Genomic DNA, 24938 nt, shown 5'->3' on the forward strand with positions numbered 1-24938 from the left:
CTGTTCACATTCGGTTAGTGTAGGGTAGGGTTGGTTAGTTTAAGTTAGGTTAGGCTAGTTTAGGTTACGTTAAGTTAGGTTAGTTTATGTTATATTAGTGTAGGAATCCCGCATAATTTTCTAAAAAAAAAAAATGATAGAATTTCGCTTATTTCTACTAATATTACGTTAGTTTAGGTTACTTCAGGTTAGCTTACGTTAATTTGTTAGGTTAGGTTAGATTTGGTTACGTTATGATAAGTCTAAGTACTTGCATCACTCATTTCTCCTGTAAATTTTGTGTTTTTTACGTGCTTCTGGACCCCTTGTACTAAACATACCCCCTTTTTTAAAATAAAAAAAACATGGTTTTTGCCAAACCTGATTTTATGACATAAAGTGTTTTAAACTATCCTTCGTTTACCCACTTTATGATATATAAAGTGTTTATGCCTATACCCACCACCGCCGAGGCGCTTGCTCCCTACAGACGCACCTTCCCGGTTCCTCTCTGGACCCCTGCTGCGCTCTGCGCTAATTCGGTTAGATAGCAATGCTTTTTAGTTGCCACCTAGCACAAGTTGTTTCGTGTTTTAGGAGCTAGTTTTTATGCTATATGTCTACACTGTATTTCGCACAATAATCACTACCAAATGTCCCAGAGTCACAACCTAGTATTTTGAGGGAAACACTAAATGTCCCATTTTATTCGATATTCATGTGGACAGATGATGCAGCCGTAATGCCTTCTTTTTTTTAAACACATTATGAAAAACAGAAAATTCAGCATTTACCTTGTACTAAATTTCTACACACACATGTTTTGCTGGCAAATCAATGATACGACTTACATTTCAAACAGTTAAGAACATTTCACGAACTATTCTAGATGGTACGAATAGGCATCTGTCAATTCTATTTAATCCTGGATTCCGTATGACACCCTAAAATATCCATATAAATATTTCATTTCATTTTTTTGGCCTGTAACCATTACCACAGATCACACAGACCATTACCATATGAGGTTCTTCTTCTTCTTCTTCTTCATATACATATTCCAATCCTCATAAACCACAAACGATTAGAATTCCCTCCAACAATTAGAATTCATGTAGGCTAAAATTATAAATATTCTCTTTAGTGTCTCTCAACGAGGATTTTTGATATGAAAACTTGCCCAAATTGTTCAAAAGTAAACGTTACAATCAGGAAAAATATATGTAACGATCAGCAAAATGTATAATCAAATCAAAAGTAAAATCAGAAGAGAGGTTCATACAGAGAAAGAGGGCTAATAAACAGATGGTTTGAAAAAGTATTGAAATATAAGAAAAGTATAAACAAAAATAAAAAAGAGTAAAGAAATAAGTAGATATATGAACCAATACTTGTACAAAAATGAGAAATGAAAGTTTAGTATATAAGTGTAGTACAAGACCCAATTGAATTCCATCGTCTAAACAACATCACGGGATCATGAGCACTTCGGGTAGATCAGTAGCGAGCATATGAGAAGGACACAGACAAAGTAGTATCACAACAAAGGGAGTAAGCACTGTGCGGCCTATCATTTCGTGTTATTATTCTTGATAACTGGTGTGGTTCCGAAGTGTCGCTTTAAATTGGCACTTTTAACATCAGCGACAGTTTTGTTACATATGAGACAAACTGTGAAGTCTCCAGGCCTATAAGGCAGCGTAAAACAATATTGTTCAGTCAACTCAATCAGGAACTTTCTATTTTCACTATGAACTTTAGGCTTTTTAGAAACCCTGATGCAAGAAAAACGTTATAAACCTCGACAATAATAAAATAAATTGATAACAGTTCCGTATGAAATCGCAATAACTACTGACGAAGTGACGATGAAATTTGTTTATTTTATTTAGAACTGTTGTTTATAAAAATAATACCGCCCGGTACAAAGCACGTTCCGACGCACCGCAAAGGAGTTGTTTCTGTATCAAAGTTCATGCCGACGCATCATAAAGAACTACATCCGTGTCAAAGGTTGCTGCCGCTGAGTACACCCGCCCGAAAGATAAAATTGCCGTTTTGCATCAAACTTTCTTAAAGCTTTCGTTCGAGTTATGAGTACAATAATTGTATTAAATGAAAGAGTCTGCTCCGATTGAAAGAAGCTTCAGAGGTTGCCAGAGATCGATTTATAAAATTTCCAGTTTCATCAAATAAAATTCTTAAGTGGCCTTTGGGTGTACTCAGATTCTAAGTGGATCGAGATAACGTGCTACGCCAGCCAGTGAACTTACTACAAATCCGCCCCGCCCCTGTTTTCTGGCGCAGTCTGCTGCGCTACACAGCATAGCAACTAAATTTACGTACTTAATCTACCTATTTATCATTAATACCTCAAATCTGTCACGCAATTAATTTGCAAAATATTAAAAAGAATGATATTGTGGGGACCAAACGTATTATTATCTACAGAAAAAACATCTTTTAAATAATTTACTTGAGTAATTTATACTTTTTTTTTTTTTTTTAATGGTGGCTCAGTATTTGATCTTCTGCGATCCGGACTTGTACCTCGGCCCACCATTTGCCGGCTGTTGGCCTTGTGTATAACGACTGCGAACACTGAAAGCGAAAGTGATTTATTTAATTCTTCTAATGCGCAATGTTCTTTAAATAAATATATTAGTGCAAATTGTCAAACTCTGTATCTTTTCTCACTGTTGAATCATTTTGTAGTTATTATAATATTTATTATCACTTATAAGTACCATTTTGCGCAATAATATTACCAACTTAACTTCCCTTACTTCAGAAAGCCGTAATAATTGCTATATCGATTAGCGCAAATTAAGTTGTAACGTCTACGATGCGATGACGTTAACCTTTACGGATAATGCCGCATTTCTTGTTGAAAAGGAATATTTTTAACGTATTCGGTTCCACATTTCTTGGGCATTTTTTTTTTTTCACAGCGGAGTGTAAACGCAACGCACAATATGCTGTTTTGTTTGCAATTGATCGTTATAGTACTTTGTATAGCCTCTACTTTTTGTTGCTTGGCGTATAATGTGCTGAATCTGATGTGGATGGGCCCTGAAGCCTCTTCTTGAAAGGTATATTTTAGAGAGTATATTTTATATTACCAACGTTCAACGTTACATGTAATTAATGTCTTCACATTTTACTATTAGCATTGTTCTTCATATATTTCTGTTAAAATTGTGTATTCTTTGAAATGTTTTATTATTTGGAAATTTTGTCAGATTTCAGACAATTCGAAAAATCGACTAAAGGAATCGATATATTTGCTCTTTCGATTAATTCGATTGCTGCGATATTTTCGTGTCTTCACGACTTGTGATAAAATTGCTTCAAGCTGTAAGCACTTGTTATGTTTTCACTGTTATAGCAGAAGCAAAGAAGAAGCAATTTTTTGCGGGTGTAGTTTTTATTGTTGATATGTCGGACCGCGCTCTTCATGTGGTGTTTGTAAATAAGAGAAAAACATTTATTGTCAATGGTTATGTTATGGTTTCTTGAGTGTAATATAATGTAGTGAATCGAGCTGCTTTGCACCAGACATTGTAACTTACCAATGCATAAGCTAATGTGTGTTATGAATGTATCATGATTACAGTGACAGCAATGCTTGTGTCAGTGGCGGAATACTCAAACATATTTTCTGTTTTGGCTGTGTTGGTGTGTTTTTGCGGAATGGTATTATTTATTTTAAGGTAAATGACAATTACTTCATAAACCTTAAAATACGTTCTATGTTTATGATTATACGTAACATGCATTGTAATATATATATGTTCTTAAATCTTGTTCCCAGTATAGTTTTTTCTTAGAGAAACGCTTAAAGAAAAAAAAAAAAATAAGTACCGATGTTGCTTACTATGAGCTGAAACATTTATACAAAATGTATTCCCATTTTCGTTAAGAATGTGCATGTCACAACTTCATGCCTGTCATGTCACATAATGACTTAGAATTTTCTGTTTCTTTTTTCTTTTTTTCAAGAAAAGATACTAATCCATTTTTAGATGTTGTATTCTGTTAATGTATATAACGTCCCTTCCATGTGCAGATGAACAATAACGGCGCATAAATGTAATACATATACAAATACTGCCGTTCGTAGAAAATCGACTGTAAAGCCTAAAATGTACTGTTTTTGTGCCGTTTTATAGATTTCACTTCACCAAAGTCACACAGTGTTAGGTATGACCTTTTAGGTAAATATGCAGTTGGTGTTAGCAGTGCGGCACTCACTCATTGTCGTGAGGACAATTGAGGTTTTCCCTGGGGGAAAAAGGAAGTGAATTCCGGTCAAGAAAACCATCAGTAATGGCGTTCAAATCGGGTATGTTGATCTAGTATCTCTCAATTTTAAGTCACCAGCTGATGGGATTTAGTCTTGGAGTCTAAGCAAAATGAAAATAAAATTTTCAGTTGTACGGTTTTGTCCTATAGGCTGAAAAGGACGAATGATTAATGACAGTGAACTATTAAGAAATGAGTTAATTAAATAAGAGTGTGAGTGGAAACGAATCCTGAGAGAACAGACGCACATGATGTTGTCCACTACTATCTTGCATGACCTGGGATCGAACCAGGGATCCCGTACATCAAAGGTGAGCGCTGTGCCATTGAGCCACCGTGCAGTCTAATTCAGTTTGCAGGAGAGGGTTGCTTTAGAGCCCACTGAAAGCGCGAAGAAAGTCGAGTAGCACAAGTTACTAGAACCGCCGAAGGGCTAGGTATTTGCTATTAAGTGTCCGTGTAATTCAAAATATTTTGGTTGCTATACTTAAAATAGTAGGGAATGTATGTTGTGTACGTGCATTTTTTTTAAAAATATAAACCCTTAAATTGTAATGTCGTGTATGCCATTTTGTTCATCACTTTACTTAGGACATCTGAATAGGTAAATTCACTAGGTATTACTCTTTCGTTGATTTCACCACGAGTTTTCCAAATCTAGGCATTCAAAGCAGTAATTTGCGTTCCATTCTGTCAGAGGATTAAGTTTTCACTCCTAGTTCACTCACTGAATGTATTGATTTGGAGCTGTCAAAATCTACGACAAAATCTTCCAGGTGCTTGCATTCAGTACACGTGATTTCCCTAAGGCTGTCCTCATCTTCAAAAAACAGCAAGTGGCACTACGAACTTATCTGTTTCTCTGTAACTGTCGGTCACTGACATACGTAGTTCATGCTCGATTATTTCATTATGAGAAATTCACTTACAGGAAAGAAACATTTGTTTCCGAAAAAGATATACACATATTGTAGTTATTCATTCGAAATGTAACGCGAAAAAAGTAACGCAAACTAGGAACGTTACTTAAAAATTTGTAACGCGTTACCGTTACAGTTACTTTGGAAAAAATGTAACGCGTTACTAGGAAACGTTACTTAAAAAGTAACGCGTTACTTGCGTTACGTTACTTCCCAACACTGGATTTTAGTCATATATGAACGATGGCAGAAGGCTGTGACTACAGCCGGAGACAGCTTTTATTGACCAAGCATTATCACTATGTATTTTTTTTAAGTGACTCACAATAGTGAGTCAGGCATTCAATCGGACCAACCCAATAGTATTGCGGATTTCCTATATATATATTTCCTACATGATGTATGAGACGTGAATCTGTAGCTTAACGTGGGACGTGAAAAACATGTTCTGTTGGAGTGGAAACCAGGGTGCAATAGATCAACACGACATTGTGAATTCTAAGAATTGAAATTTTGAGTTCTGAGTGTATAATTTCTAACTGTAAATAAACTGAAAGCAAATTTTGGAAACTCCTAACGAAGTATGAGGTAAGTGAGAGTTGGAGGGGAGTAAAAATCTAGTTGTACACTTTTGTTTTGAAATTATTATTTGTTTAACGTCCAACAGATATGCCTTTAGACTAAAGGAACGGAGGGTCAATGAAGGTGAATGATTGTAAATTTGATTTTTTGTGTTTTCGCTCCGGGAATCGAATCCGGAACCACGTATACCAAAGGCATACGCGTTAGCCACTAGACCAACAGTGGAGCGACCTCTGGTCTTGTTGAGGTTTATTTGTCAAATTGGTTTTGTGTTAAATTTTATTCTATTAAATTGTGCTATATGAAATTAAGGTACAGAGTTTTCTTCTTGTATAATTAGGTGGTTTACGTAATGCGCCTCAAATTTACCAATTGCAGTGAGCATTACTAGGTCCTGGGATTTGATGGAGATGTTACATTTCCACTTCTCTGTATAGGAACGTATTTCTTGACATCATTTCTTATAGGGGAGACCGGGGTAATGAGACAAACGGGGTAATAAGATACAAAAAAAAAAAAAAAAAAATTCTAGCACTTGCATTGAGTTCTTGAGGAACTAGAAAAAATATGTGATTGTACTAAAAAAATAATGAAACCTGCTGATGTGTTACCACATTTTTCCAGTTGTTTTTTTCACACCAAAAAAATTCACGAAAAGTTTTGTTAAAGTCAGTGTCTCTTATTACCCCTAAGTGGTATAAGAGACAGGGCTCTCAGTACTCATACACATAAAACAGAAAATAAGTAGTGGTTTAAGAAAAAAAAATCAGACAAATTCTGAACAATTTATTATTTTCAGGTCTGAAATATGTACATATGTTTCCGAAATATCAAGATTTGAAAAATGAAATTCAATAGTTCGTTCGGAAAATTTAGTTACCTGAGTATTAAATATTAAAACAAAGTATAGTTGCGTTTTACGGAATCTAGATACATCATGGACAAAACTCATATTGCCAAATAAAATACAATGCTCACAAGAAATTTTCTGGAGAATGTCGAAAATGAACTAAAAAAGTGCCTGAATTCTGAATGAAGAAAAAGCATCACATTAAAAAAATAGTTTTAGCTAAATTAAGTGGATTGAAAAAGCTATTAAATTGTAATCATAGAAGAAGAGAACATTGAAAAATGTTGTAAACCTATTGTTTACCAAATTTTATGTAAAATGTAGCCTATGTAAAAAGCTACATTTTCCAAAAATATGTAAGATGAATTGTACAGTCGAACGAACGTATGAAAAATTTGCAAAAGAGTTTGGAAATGTCATACTAGCCTATGTAAAATCCAAATTAACATTTAAAAACCTCATAAATGTAATTTAAACTTTAGTGTAACATAATTATAGCAGGTAGGCCTTATTAATTATCTTAGACTGGACCACTTAAACAAACATAGGGAAAATGTATAGGCCAAAAAGAACTGTTGGTATATAAGCATGAGCTAAACAAATATTAAGAATAGTCCTAAAAACACCTAGGCCTACCAAAAGAAGAGGAGTCATATTTAATTTTTCTGTTTTGGTTTCAAAAGCCGTTTTTCACTTTGCTATAAACACAACGAATTTTTTGAAGCTATCCTCTGGAAATCTGGAATGGCCTATTTCCATTTCCATCCAGTTTGATAGGTCCATAAAACACAAATTTGGATGTCACTGTTTGCATGTCATCATAGGCAGGCCAATTGAAACCATTTAGTTTTTTCAAAAATTTAACCTTGCACGGTCCTTCATCTGGGAAAGCAATAACCCTCCCAATATGCCAATCAAGATCATAGTACACGGCGTAATACATTTCTAAGCAAGATTCTGCTCTGGTTAGATCAATTTCTCCTGACTAACTTTCACCAGTTGATGATGAAATTAGTTGATCCAAAGCATATTCTCCACTGTCACTACCTATGTACAGACTCTTGACTGGATTATCAGAGTAGGAATTTTCCTATTTACTTTCTATATACAACAAAAACTAGCAGGTTATACTCGTCACATGCGCTAAGTAAACATAAAGTTGAACTGCGGTAATAAGAGACAGCTGTCTCTTATTACCCCTTCAAAATTTCTAAAAGGGGTAATGAGAGACATGCCCTCAATTGACCTGAAATGCAATGTTTCAGCATTTTTCAAAACTTGACATCAATCTTCAAAATCTTAGTCCCAAAGTTACAAAGCAATCATTTCCACATTTGTAACTCACTTTTCACAATAAAATTTTATTTTAAAACAGTCACGAACTTTCGTGGTAAGTTCAAAGTGAAGGTATTTTTTCATAGCGTGACAACAATATAAAACCTCATATTAGTTCATAAGTGCAAGTGGGCTAGGAAAGTAAAGGTATTGACGTTGCCAATACTTATTTTTTTAATAATTTTGATTTGATATTTAGGGTACTTTTTGGCCGTGTCTCTTATTACCCGAGTCTCCCCTATCGAAGTTTTACTCTTAGAGTATTTAACTTCTTTTCGAGATACTTGCTTATGACGATATAGAATCTCCTATAGTCCATTTTAAAGAATGTACGATTACAGAAAGCACAAGAGACGGTCTAAAAAGAAGCAATTTGTAAGTGAGTTTGGTTTACCAAAACTCCTTTGTATACTTGCTCTGTGTGTCCGTCTGGGAGACATAATCTCAGGAACTACGTGATGGTTCATCATCAGTTTTATTCAGGACGTAGAGAATCACAGTTTAAAAATCGAATTAGTAGTTGGTGTTACCATGTCGTGTTTCGAAGTGAAACAAATCGACTATTTTCGTGTTTTAACATTGATCACTACAGAACAGAAACGGTAATAGATAGCGAGAAGCGGTTTCCTCCAGTCGATGAAGCGTTTAAGAATACGTTTCAGCTTCATGCATAACCATCTACCAAAAGTGGAAGTGATATAGATCCACTGCAATTTCCGGTTTCAATATCGATCTACATAAAAGATACACGATAAAGAGATAGCAGAAAGCTGCTTTCTATAATCGATTTAGTGTTCCAAGGGTAGATTTCACCTTCTCTCTTAACCAAGGGCGCCGATCCTGGGGAGGCGGGGGGAGCCCGGGCCCTCCCAAAGCTCATGTGGGCTCCCTATTGTATTTATGAATATACAATATTTGGCATAATTTGAATGCAATTTGTCTTAAAATTCTCATATATGTACCTTCTGCATCTGAATGTCCCCCTTCCCAATTTACAGAGAAATCGGCGCCCTTGCTCTTAACTCTATTCAAACCGGAAATGGCAGGAATCAACCACTTCCGGTTTTAACGTTGAGCCTTATATAGTAAAATCGATAATAAACAGCGAGAGGTGGCTTTAGCGTAAAAGAATACAATTCCATCTCCAACGAAAGTGGTAGGAGTTTATTGCCACTTTCAATTTCAATATTTAGAAAATATCGCACTATTAGTGAATCTTAAATATAATAAATCAAACTAAATTCTTTGGTACGTTTGGACAATGTTAGTTAATAGTCAGAAATAATGGACCCTACAGTTCTAAAGAAGTATGGCGTATCAGTCAGATATTGATGAAATGGAGCCTTTGCTCGCTGTTGCGGCCAATGCGGAAGTTAAATAAAGTAGAATGAAAACATAAAAGATGAGCTAAACAGAAAATGCGCCAATGTCGGCTCTCTGTCCCACCAGGCGAATGCCGAGATACTAAATCTATCAACTGCTCTGCCCTTGCCGTTACTAATTTTGTATGCATCACTAGTTAGCTTAGTGAAATTATATTTTAAAAAAATAATTAAAGTTAATCATGGGCGTCGCCAGAAGTTTTCCAGCATCACTAGTTAGCTTAGTGAAATTGTATTTTTAAAAAATAATTAAAGTTAATCATGGGCGTCGCCAGAAGTTTTCCAGGGAAGAAGTCGAAATGAAGTTGTTGTATTTCTTCACACTATAAGGTGCTGTCAGTACGCAAATATTAAACCTGTGAACCCACCAATATTAACTTATTCCATTCGTACGGGTGTTTGATATCTACGACGTGGCGCCCACCAAAATTAAAGTATTTTATGATTGTGAGGCGAAATTTAAAGATAAAATTCGGGATTAATGATGTTTAAAATGGGAACGACTGTCGATGGCCATAACAAAAATAACCGTTTGAATTCATACAAGACTGTTCATTAATACAACTATGTTAACGTGAAGGATAAAGGAAATATTTGAATTTGGTTTACGCACCACTAGAAAGTTCATTGGACAGGAAACAGCCTCGTAACAACTTCGTTCAAGAGTAAACGTAGCTCACGCGTGTTTTACAAACACTGCACTTTAATAGCGTGAACACAAAATGAACACGAACGTTTTACTTCTGTTACCTATCACATATGAGACACAGCGTCTTCACTGTATACACACATGCCATGTTTGTAAAGTTAGCTTCCAAATTGGTCTCAACAAGATTAGAAAATACCATAGTTAACAACCTTAATATACCGTACAGAGAGTTATATACTTTTTTTTTTTTTTTTTTTTTTTTTGTGGACATAATGAAACAGTTGTTAACAGAAGCATTAAAAAATATAACAGGCACACATTTTACCAGGAATTGTATTCAAAAAATAAAAATGCTAAAAAAGAAAAGCACGTTCAGTCTGAAACAGGTGAGGCTGTTTTTTTTTTTTTTTTTTTTTTTTTCCAAAATTATTTCAATTCCTCTTTATAGAGATAAGGTAGGTAATGGCAAGAACAGTTGATCATTTGGTATCCCGGCATTCGCCTGGTGGGACTGAGATCGGACATTGGCACATTTTCTGTTCAGCTCATCTTTTGTGTTTTTATTCTACTTTATTTAACTTCTGCATTGGCCACAACAGCGAGCAAAGGCTACGTCCCATCAGTATCGGATTGACAGGCCATACTTCTCCAGAACTGTAGGGCCCATTATTTCTAATTCCGAATGCCTGCGAAACGAATGCTTCCACACCTTTTTTTCTATTCCCATTACCTATTCCTACACCAAATTTGGTGCAATTATCTCCGAGTGACATCACGCCCTTCCCTCGTCAGTGATATAATCAATTTAATTACTAAGGATAATCCCCTGGAATTGTCACATAAATCGATTCCCTAATATTAGCTTTCTTTCTCTCTAAAACAGCGATGACCAGTATAATATTTGCCTGAGATGTAAACCCAAATAATGGTTGGGTTCCATTTTAAACACTGTATGTCTCATGTAGTCTCGGTCCTTAGAAGGGACGTAAATACATACGTATCATAATGTATCCAATTGAATCCACTTATGAATTCAGTAGGATACATTAATTGCACAATATGCACTCACCCGCGTCATTAGATATACACTGTTTTGTTAATTTCGGAACTAATCGATTCGTGGAAATATAGTTCTTATTGCTGTAGGGAAAGTTAATTCTCCATATGAGCTGCAGGGCACGGTGCCATCATAATTCTTTAGTCATCATTTACTTGCCATAATCATTCGTCTTCCTTAGCATGAAAAGTATATTGTGGAACGTTAGACTGAAAGATTTCTATACCAGCGGTTCCCAACCTGTGTCACTCAATTCTATAAAATGTATCGCGGTATTTTATAATTGAAAAATCATGAAGAATTTAATAAGTATACGTTGTTCATCGTAAGCTCTAAACTCCGATAAACAAAATATTTGTATCCTTCCTCTTGTCACAATTACGATTGGCTAGTAATGTATCACTCCCACTCCCCACGGGGAGGAGCAAACTATACACGTGCATTTTGACAATACTGTCTCGTGTTGTCCAGATACTTACAGCAGCAGCAGAAAAGAAAGAAAAGAAACACGAAAGATTAAGAAAAAAAAGTATTTGAATTTCGCTCGTAAACAAATGTTGCTTTGTGAGTAAAGTTTTGCCTTGTTGGTGTTTCACCACAACACTCGCGGAACCGGGATTCATGTCAGTCATCTTTCAGACTTTAAAAGCAGAACACGCCTCGACAGTTGAATTGGCGCTATAATTACTGCACATGCTTAGTGTTTATTTATTTCTATTGTTTCATTAACCACACTCGATTGCAGTATTATTAGATAACCCGTATTATATTTTTGTCATTTATAATAATATAGCAGTTTTATATGAAGCTTCATAGTAAAAGTAATAATGCAATCACATGAACTATTTTGCGGAGAAGTACAAGCGTCGGTAGGACAACAGTAAATCAGCGATATTTAGTTTCACGTGGCTTTGTTTATCGCAGTTTAGAGCTTACGATGAACAATGTATAGTTAAAATTAATTTTCAGACAAACTTTACTAGTTAACGGCCCCAAGTGACAATGCTCAGTACTATAATATATAAAATTAGTACTTCGTAGAAACCTATGGACATACATATCTTCAATTATAATTAATAAAAAAAAAAAAAAAAAAAAAAAAACAAGTGTGTGATGTGTGGGCATTCAGAAAAGTGTGTTGTCAATCAAAATATTTAAGAACCACTGCTGTATATGTCACCGAACAGAACAACGGATTAAAGTTGGACCAGTTGTTTCGAGACTGGTGTGTATACCCATTTTTCCTGATTATGCATTCGCCTGTAAAATTGAAATCTATTATACTGACGATACGTTAACTTCTTAGTGGGTAGAACAAATTGAGAACACCATAATTGAGTGTTTCTCAAAATGTGGGTCGGGACCCATTGGTGGGTCGCAAGAAGTTTAATGATCTACGAAATTTAATTGCTTTGAAATACACCACCATTACGAAGAATGTCAATGTGTATTTGAACTAAAGTAAATGGACCACAAAATACATTTTATTATTTAATATGGGTCTCAGTAACAACAAGTTTGAGAACCACTGCCATAATGTATAGAGGCTATTATTTTGTTGCTCCCTCCTCTGGTCTGGTAGCCCCCATAGCAGAACATGCCGCGATCTGCGATGTGATCGCAGAAAATTCCCGCGCCTGTGCAGAAAAATTGCCAGAGGAGAAAAGAATAGCCAACAGAAAAGTTTGAAAACATGCCTGCTATGTGTAGATGTCTTAAATGCACGGACGACTCGCATAGATATAGTTTGAAGTGCTTTTTACGTCGCATAAAGTGTAATTTTAAGAATCACAAGTGTTTCATCTGCAGAAAATTTTTGCAGAATTCCTGCAGAAAACTGTTGACTTCAGAAAGTTCATCGCAGAAAGACAAAGAAAGTTGTGCCATCGGGCTGGTAGCTAGCGCGCTCGCATTTCGGTGGTAAGGATTCCACCTGAAGCTAATGGTCCATTTCTCGTATAACTTCGTTGCTTAAAAAGGTCACTAAACTCTAACTAACAGGAAAATGCTTTTGTATAAACTAGTGGTATTGTTCATACTACAAGTGAGTGAGTTTTTAATAATAATAATAATAATAATAATAATAGAGATAATTACAAGTTAATAGCAATGAGGCTTGTGGTGGCTCAGTATTAGAGCGTTTGCGTCTGATTCGAGGTGGTCCTAGCTCGGTTCCAGCTCGTGTAAAGTCTATTTTGAGGTGGTCAAACTTTCAAACTTTGTGTGCAGTTTTTTTTTTTTTTGTTTTGTTTTACGGTACTTCCGTTTCCTCGTACTTTCTTCATTTGACATTTCTTTCGTTATCATACATTTCTTTAATTCATCACCGACTCAGCTTTGGGGCACCATCGTGGAATGTTAAACTTTAAAATTTCATCTTTATACTAGGCATGATTTAAACCTTAAAGAAAATAAACCATTTTTCATAGGAATCTTTTTTCTTTCTAAAGGAAGATTTAATGGAATATATAAATCTTCTAAATTATACATTCCATTACCTGCTGAATTAATTATATATAAATCAATAATTCAACAGGCGACTGTCTTAGATGGTGTTATATGATGGAATAAGAATGTTGACTATGAATTTCTCGTTCCAGGAATATGCTAGTATTTCGACTCAATGGAGACGATGTGGTGTTCGGCGGAGGACTACACTCGGTGCAACCTCAGATTCCTCAGATGAAGATGATGAAGGTTCACATTCCCTTTACCTTCAAGTTGAGGGAGGGTATCGTTCCAGCTGATAACTGTAAGTTTATATTTTTTTAAATATGTTTACTAGAAATTCAAGTCTTTTAGGTAGGGCAAGAACAATAAAAATACCAAACAAGAATTCACTGACCTAACCCGAAGTAGGTACACAAGAAGATAACGATACTAGATTGTAGTGATCCCAACATAGAACCCATGGGATATCCTGAATGTGCTATACAGGGTGTTCAAATAGATTAAGTAATCAACACCACATGCAATCATCATAATAAGCCACATAAATAGCTCCTCAGGCATGTAGCTATCCGTACAAATTTTGAGTATATAGTGAATGGTATCTGATGCTCGCTATAGGTCTGGACGTAGTTGGGTGATTATCGTTGCCGGAACCCGGATGACAGTCAGGTTCAGTTGCATTCTCTTCCACATGAGCTCGATATTGCTTAAGTTGGGAGATCCAGCAGACAAGGATAAAAGGCGCATACCTAATAGAGCACGCTCTGTGTCTCAGACAGCATGAGACGGGCGTAATTCCGCTAGAAGATGGGTCCTGTCGATATAAGATTGGTTCACAGAATTGATGGCGTCATGAATGTATGCACATTAGTCATGCTCCATTGAGTGAAAATTAGAGGCAAGCGCGATATGTAGCTTACAGCTCCCATACCACAATAACTCTTTTAGATTCTTTATGGTAGATGCGAACAGAATCATCTCACTTACGTGTATGTCTACGGGCATGCACTAAGCTGTCATTCTGTCTATGACGAAAAATATCATTCGTAGCCACTGCGATCTTTGCGGCGAAGAAGGCAATAGTTGAAGACTATGGTGCATGAAAGCTTGTGAGTTGTGGCAAGTGACGTGCTAGTAATGGCAGAATACCTATGAATTGTGTTCAAGGGGGCTGCAACACCAGAACTCCTCCTTGAGTACGCGACTGCACTAATTAAGCTTTTCATTATGACATTAGTAAAATGACAATACACACTATGGCTAGTGACATACCATCATCATCATCATAGGTATTCTGCCATTATTGGGAGATCACTTGCTGCAACTGAGAAGCTTTCATGCTCCACAGTCTTTCGCTAACCTCTTCGTCTTCGCGAACAATTTTCTGTTTTGATATCGTCCATTAATTGTAGTCACCCTCGCCCCCTCCCTCTCTTTCCTGCCACCATACTCTCTAGCACGCTCCACATGATTTAGTTCCTTAGCCAATGACCCAACCATTTTCTCTTCCTCTTGTTAATTATATTTAAAATTATCAATTGAAAGTAAATTCTCATCGGTAGTCTTTGATAAAAATTTGGAAAAAAGCAAGAAAGACTAATTTATATGGCATTTGAAAGCATGTCGTGCGTTGTCAGTCTGATGCAGTTTTTTATTTTATTCTACTGTAATAATTATTTATTTATTTACTTTGTGTGGAAAGTGCATACTACTAAATAGCGTATTGCATATATTCTCTTAAACAGGGACATAATTAGTCCTAACAATGATGCACAGATTGCTTGGAAGATTTTCTGCTGGAGAATAGTATTGAAGTCGAGCGGACAAATGGGAACGGTTAACCCTTTCGTAACTGGAGATGACAGTTTAGAATCTTGTACCCAGTCATGTTTCCTTTAAGCTCACCTCTGAATGCCAGGGTGACACAGTTAAAGTGCAGATTCTGGTCTTTTTTTTTTTTCATGCCCATTAAAAAAAAGTTCTCATATGATCTGTATCGGGAGCTCCATTAACTTACAACAATAGTTACCAACATAATTTCCGTAAGAATTTTACCCTACAGAGACGAAGGTGATAGAGAGTTAGAGTCTGGAAAAACAGAAAGTGTGCCAGATTCATAGTGTCCCCTGGAGTCCCCACGTAGCGTAGTCGCTAACCCTCTCATCTTTCGTGCGAAGTTTCCCGGTTTCGATTACTGGTGGGGACACTCGCTCGAAAAAGTGTAAAAGCTTTTCCAGGTCGGCCGTCTTGAATAAGATTTTCCTGGGTTTTTCCTCAGTCACACCAAGCAAATGTCGAGATGGTGCCTAACATACAGGTAGCAGGCTGCTTCCTTCCCCTTCATCGGATAGTGTGCTCCACGAGGAACGTCATCCCTCATAAGTGACAGGCTAACATAGCTATAGATGCCAAAAGCCCAAAAGTCTAATTCCTAATCGTAATCACAGTGTTCCTTATTCGCTGTGTCTTCGTTTATAATATTCTGCAAAAGGGGGAATAGTGAACAGTATATAATTCTTCCTGTAGAGGAAGTGGCAGCTGTAGCGTTTCCGCATTTATGCTTACAATTGTTGAGGAATGTGGCTGAATGGTTCACGGTACAGAGAGAAATGTAGAAGTTTGTTGCAAATAAAATTTATTTTGCGTTGGACTTCATTCCGTTTTTTTAGAGAGCCACAATGAATGTGCATCTAACTGTGAAGCGAAAGCGAAAGCAATTTGCTTGAGAGTTGTAAATATGAATTTTTGAAATGTGATGTAAGAGACGAAACGTTACTCTGGTAGTTTACGGGAAAATTAACGTTTTCCTCGTGAAGGAAGTACTTCATTTTACCTCATGTGTAGAAAGTGTTTCTTGAATTCAGTTATATATATATATATATATATATATATATATATATATATATATATATATATATATATATATATATATATATATATATATATATATACACATCTGGCTTATGTGGGATCCATTAAATTATTTCTTTGTTTTAAGTTTGGCGTGTATATATACGAGGGTCATTGCAAAAGTCTTGGCAACTATTTTTTTTTCGAAAATGGCAATGAATAAAAAAAATTCCGAAATTGTAAATGGAAGGTTAGGTTAATTCATATGTAAACAGTACATGGAGGGAGATGGATGAACACACAGATCATCATAAATATATATAGCACGACAAAAAAAAAAAAAAAAAAAAACGAACAAAATGTTGCCGTTATAAACGTGTTTTATTGTCAGTTGCAACGGTGCACAATAGCACGGGGAAGAAACACGTACCTGTGACACCCTCGAAGTACTACTATCCCAAAGAATCCATCACAAACTGCCAACGCTATGGAAGACGCCGAACAGGCCTACCCATGGCCTCACCGTGAGCAAATCTTTGGATCTCTCGCGTGACTGCTCTGGCAGTCTTCGCGTTTTCGGAAGCCTGTCCCACGCAATGGCTCTTTCAGCTTTGGTATGAGATGAGATCGCAAGTCTGGCAAATATGGTGGATTCTCGTGTTCCTGTCCTATACTGTTGTGTACTGTTGCAATTACCAGTAAAATACGTTTGAAACGACGTATTTTTCGTTTCTTTTCTCGTGTTGTATCTTTATTGTGGTGTGTGTGTTCATCCATTTCTCTATATGTGATGTTTACATATGAACTAACCTTCCATTTCCATATTTCAGAATTTTTTTTATTCGGTACCATTTTTGAGGAAAAAATAGTTGCCATGACTTTTGCAACGACCCTCGTGTATATATATATATATATATATATATATATATATATATATATATATATATATATATATATATATATATATATATATAGTGGCGGATCCAGAATATGATCAAGGGAGGGGCTAAACCATAGATTGCGACTTTATCCAGTGTAAAGCAGGATTGAATCCGATTTTATCCAGGATATACCTGAGCGTCAAGGGGGGGCTATAGCCCTTCTGGATCCGCGCCTCTCTCTCTCCCCCTCCCTATCTCTATCTATCTATCTATCTATCTATCTGTCTATCTATCTATCTATCTATCTATCTATCTATCTATATATATATATATATATATATATATATATATATATATATATATATATATATATATATATATATATATATATATATATAATCAGTACTACAAAGTTTACCCCAGCCTAGAGTTTGTTTCTCCTACTCTTCACTCGTTAATTTACTTCTCTTCAAAAGTCTGTCACTGAATTTTTAATTAAGTATTTTTTTTACATGACTAATTGTAAGAGAAGTTGATTTAGGAATCTGTTACGTAATGGGGTAGGAACTGAGAATGTCGTCATTGACTCCGGTGGAAGGAAAAGCTTTACAGCTGTGCTGCATTCTCACTTCTCCGAGTAGTGTGATCGCCGAAAGACGTCATCCTTCATAGTTGACGGCCTTAAATGGCCTAGATATCGAATGCTGTAGAAATGTAATTCCTGATTCCCTGCTGAATTTTGAGATTATCGATCAAAACTTGACAATCAGCAAAGTGTATTAATATTAGCAAATTTGATCGATTTTAAAGCCATCATGATGAGGGAGGGGGTTCAGTCTTACGAGGTAAATGCTGGTATGGTACGTTTAGAAATGGTCTCTTGAGGATGATCTTCCAAACTATGTTTCTGGGGATGCGCACGAGGCTTGTGAAAGTGTAGTCTCGTCTCGAAGAATGTATCGGTTTCTATTAAAAGAGTTCTGTCTCGTTCCATAGTTGTACTTGTCTTCTGTTGTTACGGTTCTTTACTATTGTCTCCAGCCCTGCCACTTTTTTAAAATCTGTGAATTAATTAAAGACAACAAAGAATATATATATATATATATATATATACAGGGTTTTCATAAAGTCTGGACGGATATAATTTGCTTATAATTTTCATAAAAATGCTCATAATGAAATCAAATAAAGTGCAAACGGTAGCGGAAGGATTAAATTTTTAGTTGGCAACACTGTTAGATAAGCGGCAACTCTGAACACGTTGAGAGAGGGAGAGGGAGGGCAAGGGTCAGTTTGGTGCGCTGTGTCCTATGATCATCTGATTGGACCGTTCTTTTTTGAAGAGGAGACCGTGAATGGAGATTCGTACCTGGATATGTTGCAGAAATACCTCATTCCGGAACTGGAGGCACGTGGAATCCAGAACAACATCGTGTTCCAACAGGACGGGGCACCCCCTCACTATGCAATCAAGGTGAGACAGTTCCTTGACGAGAAATTCCCTAACCGTAAATGGCGCCCAGTTGGAGGTGTGGCGGTGAATGAACTGAGCTGTTGCAGATTACAGGTAAAAATTTAATCCTTCCGCTACCGTTTGCACTTTATTTGATTTCAACATGAGCATTTTTATGTAAATTATAAGCAAATCAAATCCGTCCAGACTTTATGAAAAACTGTTCTATGTTCGTTTAATATTATATTGTAGATGTTGGATGGCCTACTTTCCAAAATTGCAGATCGTTTGTTGCTTTTGAGATGTTTGTTACAAAAATCAAAAACAAGTGATAAAGGGTTTAATCTTTTAGTATAAGACTAGCTGAACCAGCGTTATTTACGCAGCGCACAGTTCTAATATGAGCGTGAATCTCCTTTCCACGTCACTATTTCTGTGCAAGTCCGTTTGCGGATACAAGTATAGGGCAGAAAGACTCTCAAAGGTAGCGAATATCTATAGAAAAAACATATAAATGTAGTATTTTAATATTAGAATGTTTGGGGGATTTTATGGCAAATTTGGATAAATGATAGATGATAACAATTGCAAATATTTTTTCTTATAATTCCATGTCCGAGTACGCCTCATTGTGGGTCCACAAGCCTTCGGGAAGTTGCCAGCTTGCAATAGGTTTTGTCTTTCAGATTAAAGCAAAGTGCCTGAAATGGCCATCAACCCGCTATACGTAGCTCGTGTGCTGGTTGCCTTTCACAAGGGTACCAACCTTAACGTCCTAGTGGCAATAATAAACTAATAGGATCAAAACGACACCGAAAATGTGGAATAGAAAAATTAAAAAGTTAAAAATTAAAAATTAAAGAATTTTTTTTTTTCTTTTTTGAAACTTTGAATGAGAACTGGCAAATCTACACAAAATTTGGAATCGACCAGCGAAAATGGCACGTTTTTAGCACTTGTGATTTTCTAGATCTCATTGTCTTAAGGATTGGCCATAAACATAAATTTTCTTGACTAGCATTTTAATATATAGATGATTCTGGGGGTGTAGTCTGTGTGGAACTTTATTTCTAATTAATCGGATTTACTCTACTTTCTGAGGACAACCATTTAAGTATTCTTTTGTTTACTTTTTAAGAAGGTTTGGGGTCCCGACGGCTTAGGATAGTGGTAGAGCGCTCGCAAGCCTCTGTGCGAAGGGTCTGAGGTTCGATACAATTCCATATGAGTTCGTGGTTCACATTATGACCGTCAGTTTTCGTGAAGTTGTGTTTCCTCCCACATTTTCATTCCACTTGTAGCTTCATGATCAATATTTTCGTTAATCACCCGTATCCTTTAGCTTAAAGGGCGCAGTTGGACGTAAATAACTTTATTTCATCTTTAAGAAAGTTTGTTGAAATTAAAAAATAGTATTATATACATATTGTTATAGTTTGCATATTCAAAGTCGTTAATCTTTCCATTCCTTCGTGCGTGAGCAAATTCATAACTTGTTTCAGGCGATATTACGGAGAGAAAGAGAAAGAAAGATGTCTTCGATTACTAAAAACGAGTTTCGTCTATCAAGAACTTTCTTCTGCTTTCTTTGCCTTTTGGAACACAGTGGTCAGGTCACTTTTCCTGTGGAAACCAATCTCTAATGTGCTTAATAAATACACATTATATATACAGGAATAGCTTAGACCATTGGTTCTCAACCGATGTGTCGCGACACACTGTTGTGTCACGCAGTCCCCTAAGGTGTGTTGCGAAATTTTAGAATTTAAAAATCATGAAGAATTTAATAATAAATAGTTAAAATCGAGACAGACTGTACCAATCAATACCTCCAGCAGTAGCAGTAATGCTCAGTGCTATATAATGACATTATAAATATAAATAGGTTTCACTATTATAATAGATATTGTTACTATTATTATTATTATTATTGTTGTTATTATTTATAACGTCATGATGTCCAGGGTGTTCAATAAAGTGTGCCGTCAGTCATAAAAGGTTGAGAACAAGTAGCTTAGACGCACATTAAGCAAAATACTTTTTTTTTTTTTTCAAATGCGTAAGATGTTTGCATGTCTCTACAAAGAGGCCTACTACATAAAAAGCTTAAGACATTTAGTAGTAGTGACTGACTTTTTGTCAAAGCAAAAATGGCATTTGCAATGTTAACCGGGTTCAGGTATTGTCTGAGTAAAAAGAAAGAAAAAATGGACGTGCTCCTATATTTAGAAGTATCTATCACATCTCTAAAGTGTTATAATACTGCATTGTATTTTTAACCAAGTCACTGTTGAAGCAGCTTGCATAAAGCATGGGAGGCGATTGAGTTGTCCTGAAAATTCCAAGACCCACTTTCACTTTCAACTTCAGTTGCTCTGCTGTTGCGTAGCTGGGAAAGTAAAGCTTATAGGGGAAAAAAGAGAAAGAAAAAAACTAGGTTATGAAACGAACCGAGTGCATCGCTTACTTTGTGTTTGAAGAGTCTGCAGAAAAAGAGCGAAACGTCTCCGAGACAAATCGAAGGTCGTAGAAATATGGTCGACTGTTGCACGTACCGGCACGTACTGTACGTATACCAATCTGTAATTGCCTCCCTGCGGTGAATGTACTATAACTAATATGCCACAAACGAGTAACAAAATAATGAAACAGCGGATTTTTCTTTAGACTGTGGTACTTACTTCTCTACTGACTTGCCCCTAATTGTATTCATGAACTATGATGTAATTGAAACTTCATTTTTTTAACGATAGAAGAAAAGAAATCGATCCTTTCTCAGGATGCCAATTCGAATGGACGTTTTCTGTGACGATATCGTAATTTTAAATCACAGCGTGAGAAAAAAAATCACGAATACTGAGGCGACAGTGTGTTCGTTTTGTGCGAACCATTATTTAATTTTTTTTATCAGATTTGGTTAAGTTGGGCATTGTCAAAGATTCGTTAGTGATTAATTGCAATTGTTCTTTGGTTAGTAGTAATTAGCAGAATGCCCATTCTTCGCATGGGGAGAATACCTTTCATTTTGGATATAAAGGGTACCAAAACTATCACCTATCAACCTAGGGCAGCGTTTCCCAACCGGTGTGCCGCGAATGGGCCGCTGGTGTGCCGCGAGGAAATCGAAACAAAATTATTAATTCTATAGAACCAAATTGCAAGACATAGGAAAAAAATATATTTTTGTGTTTCACATTACTATGAATTTCTACCATGGAAAAAATTACTGTAATTGTAATATATTATTCTACATCTATTACTGTGTAGCAGACAGTATTTCGGCTCGTACACATTTCCACGGTTGCTGCTATGTTACGCTTCAATTGAGAGTCATACTAACACCGAGAAATGGAAGCACTTGTACGGTACGCGTCAAATAAACGTTCCTAGATCACTCATTCGCACGTGAATGACAGAACAACACTTTGTTCAATAGCTGTGTTTTGACTTCCACGCATCGCAAGCTGTGTGATTGCAATAATATGCACCGGTTTTGGTTAAAACAGCAAAGTTAAAAGTACAAGACATTTATTTGTTCGTTCGTTATTTAGTGATCTTCGTTCTTAGTGAAAGGTTGGATACAGTTTTCGAAAAAGAAAGTGTATTTTTAAAAATCTGAGTCCTTTATTTCGTCGCAATTGTTTTCTATTTTAAAATTAGTATAAAAAATAAGCATAATGAATTAGCATGGGGGAAAACCAGTGATCGAGCTTTCATCTCTGTGAGAAGGAGATCAGTAATCACAGAAAAAAATACCATGGTATTTTATATTTGCAAATAATAATAATAATAATAATAATAATAATAATAATAATAATAATAATAATAATAATAATAATAATAATAATATCTATAAGTGTGCCGCGAGAATTCAAGTTACACCCGTAGTGTGCCGCAGGTTGAAAAAGGTTGGGAAACGCTGACCTAGGGATTCAAAAGCTATGAATTCGACACTAATATCGATCATTTTCAATTATTTTTACATGTCACTATTCCCTTAGAAGTACTAATGAGGGCTGACTTTGGATTTAAATGGCATCGGAAGTGTAACTGTTCGTTTCAGCGTTCCCAAAAAAACTATGGATTCAACACTCAACGATTATTTTTAGATATTTCCCCCTTCTCTAAGTTGCACCGGCAAAATGAAATGATAAAAGTCATCCTAGGCTCGAACTTCATCTATGTTGAAAATTTGATCGAGATCAGTCAGGTGGTTTAAGAGTTATTAAGTTACAAACATATTCACTTTCATTTTTATTTCTATAGATAGGTAGATAGAAGATACTTTTATAATAATTTATTAATAATATAAAATAATAGTATAAGTAATACAGTGAAACCTCTGAATAACGGACACCAATGGGACATGAATTTTTGTCCGTTACTGAGAGGTGTCCGTTACAGAGAGGTTACAGAAATTTAATTTCTCACAACAGTAATTGTATGCAGTAAATGCATTATGTATGAGCTTATATACTTAAAATTTAATATGAAAATACTCTATTTAGTATGTAGACCCTAGTTGAATTACTGAGAGAGATGAAGGAGAAATTTATTTCTGTTAAATATTATTATTGATGGGGAATGTGTTACTATATTCGTATACTGCAGAAGATAATGCGTGTATGGTAATTTTCTTAAGTACATGTCATCACCATGTAAGCGTTTTTCATTTACAGTATTTCGGTTGCGGAAGAAACGTGTGTGAGTGTGCTTGTGTACTGGCGTAGTATCTTCGTTGACGGAATGGATGAAAAGGAAGTTATTGATAGTGCATATGTTTATTGACTCAGACTTGTTCCAGTATCATAAGTAAAGGAAAAATGTTGTTTTTCCAAAAGAGTAAGAGAAGAAACATTGTTCCTTGAAAATGTTATTGTAAAACAAACTATGTTTGTTTTGTTATTTCTGAAATTGTCGGGAAAGATGCAAGTCCCAGAGGAAAAGGGACTAAATTTGTTAGGGAAAGAAAGATCTTTCGCGTAGAATTCTTGGCCATACGACTGACCCTGCATGAGTGTTATTGCATATGGAAGGTTTTCTAGGATTTCCACCAGAAAGCAGCTAATCGCAGGCAAAAGAAAGAAGAATTTCAAGTTCAGCTTGAAGCTGTTCTGTTTGATAGTTAATCAGGTCTAAACTCATGATATGTTTACTTGTGGGCAAAATACTTTTCTGGCTACTGTAATATGCCGCAGAACCGAGAATAATTCCTGTCCGTTATGAAGAGGTTATTGAAAGTTTGGGGAATAAAAAGACTCTCCGCGTCCGTATCTGAGAGTGTCCGTAAAAGGGAGGGTTTTGTTCCATAAGAGAACATATATTTTGGCCGGGACAAAAAAATCTGTCCGTATTATAGAGGTGTCCGTTATTGAGAGGTGTCCGTTAAAGGAGGTTTCACTGTAGTATGTATGAAGTCAGTAGATCTTGAAGCGCATGCTCTTTTACCACGAACTTTGGGTTCACCAGTCTTCCAGCTGGAATCAAATAGTTTTTGGCCTTGTGTGCGCTTTCTTCCTACAAGTTCATCTGAGAACTAGAAGTGCTTTTTATTTTCTTTCTTTTTTAAATACATTTTCCTAATGTGTAATCCCACCAGAAGATGGACTAATAATTCTTCCCCCCCCCCCTCACTTCCGTTTTCATTAACAGTGGATGCTTTCCAACCATTACAAAATAAATAAGACATAAAGAGAGGAGAATTCAGATTTCACACTAGACGATAACAAAATAATTCTACTACTACAGTCGAAGGACAGCAAATCCATTGTGATTGCTCCGAGAAGCATTGGGTCCAACGCCACTGAAAATGTCCGAAGATGGGCCAAGAAGAATAAGAAATATGTTAGTGTTCGTTGTCCTACATTTAAGAAATACATTATAATCAATATATGCGAGGAATAGACTTAAATGATCAAATGCTAGAGTATTTTGGGATATGGATTAGAACCAGGAAGTGGGCTCTCAAGTGATTTTTCATTTTTTTGACTTGACCACAAGCGTATCTTGCGGGGAGGGACGGGGGGACGTGTCTCCCCCAATCTTTTATTGAAGAGACCAAATTGACCAATGCTGATCTATATGAAAGAAGTACTACCATGAGCAAAATAAATGACGCGTCTCTTTATTTTGAAGTTTTTTTTTGAAAATATCTCCGTTTTCTTTATATGTTCGAAATTTCGGAAGGTTTCCCCAGCAGGACAGGTTAATAACACCCGTTTTTAATATTTGTGTTACATATTAG

The 24938-nt window shown here is 36.0% G+C and overlaps 2 protein-coding genes across 3 annotated transcripts in view; one reads left to right on the top strand and one right to left on the bottom strand.

The window, feature by feature from the left end:
- The window catches only part of LOC145663932 (uncharacterized), a 58448-nt gene extending 57430 nt beyond the window's left edge, over positions 1-1018 (bottom strand). The window contains exon 1 of one of the 2 annotated variants that reach the window (XM_081730140.1): positions 831-1018. In XM_081730140.1, the coding sequence (XP_081586266.1) occupies positions 831-832 (2 nt within the window). In that variant the 5' untranslated portion in view covers positions 833-1018. Of the gene's footprint in view, positions 1-442; positions 780-830 lie in introns of those variants that run through there. The other variant, XM_081730141.1, reaches the window with a different exon arrangement.
- Positions 1019-3314: 2296 nt separating this feature from the next.
- Positions 3315-24938, top strand: part of LOC145663933 (cell growth regulator with RING finger domain protein 1-like) — a 97040-nt gene continuing 75416 nt past the window's right edge. Inside the window, exons 1-2 of the mRNA XM_081730143.1 lie at positions 3315-3692; positions 13660-13811. Coding sequence (XP_081586269.1) covers positions 3586-3692; positions 13660-13811 — 259 coding nt within the window. The 5' untranslated portion in view covers positions 3315-3585. The remainder of the gene's footprint in view (positions 3693-13659; positions 13812-24938) is intronic.

Source organism: Thermobia domestica, chromosome 11 (genome assembly GCF_964235325.1).
Source record: "Thermobia domestica chromosome 11, izTheDome1.hap1.1, whole genome shotgun sequence".
NCBI classification, from domain to species: Eukaryota; Metazoa; Arthropoda; class Insecta; order Zygentoma; family Lepismatidae; genus Thermobia; species Thermobia domestica.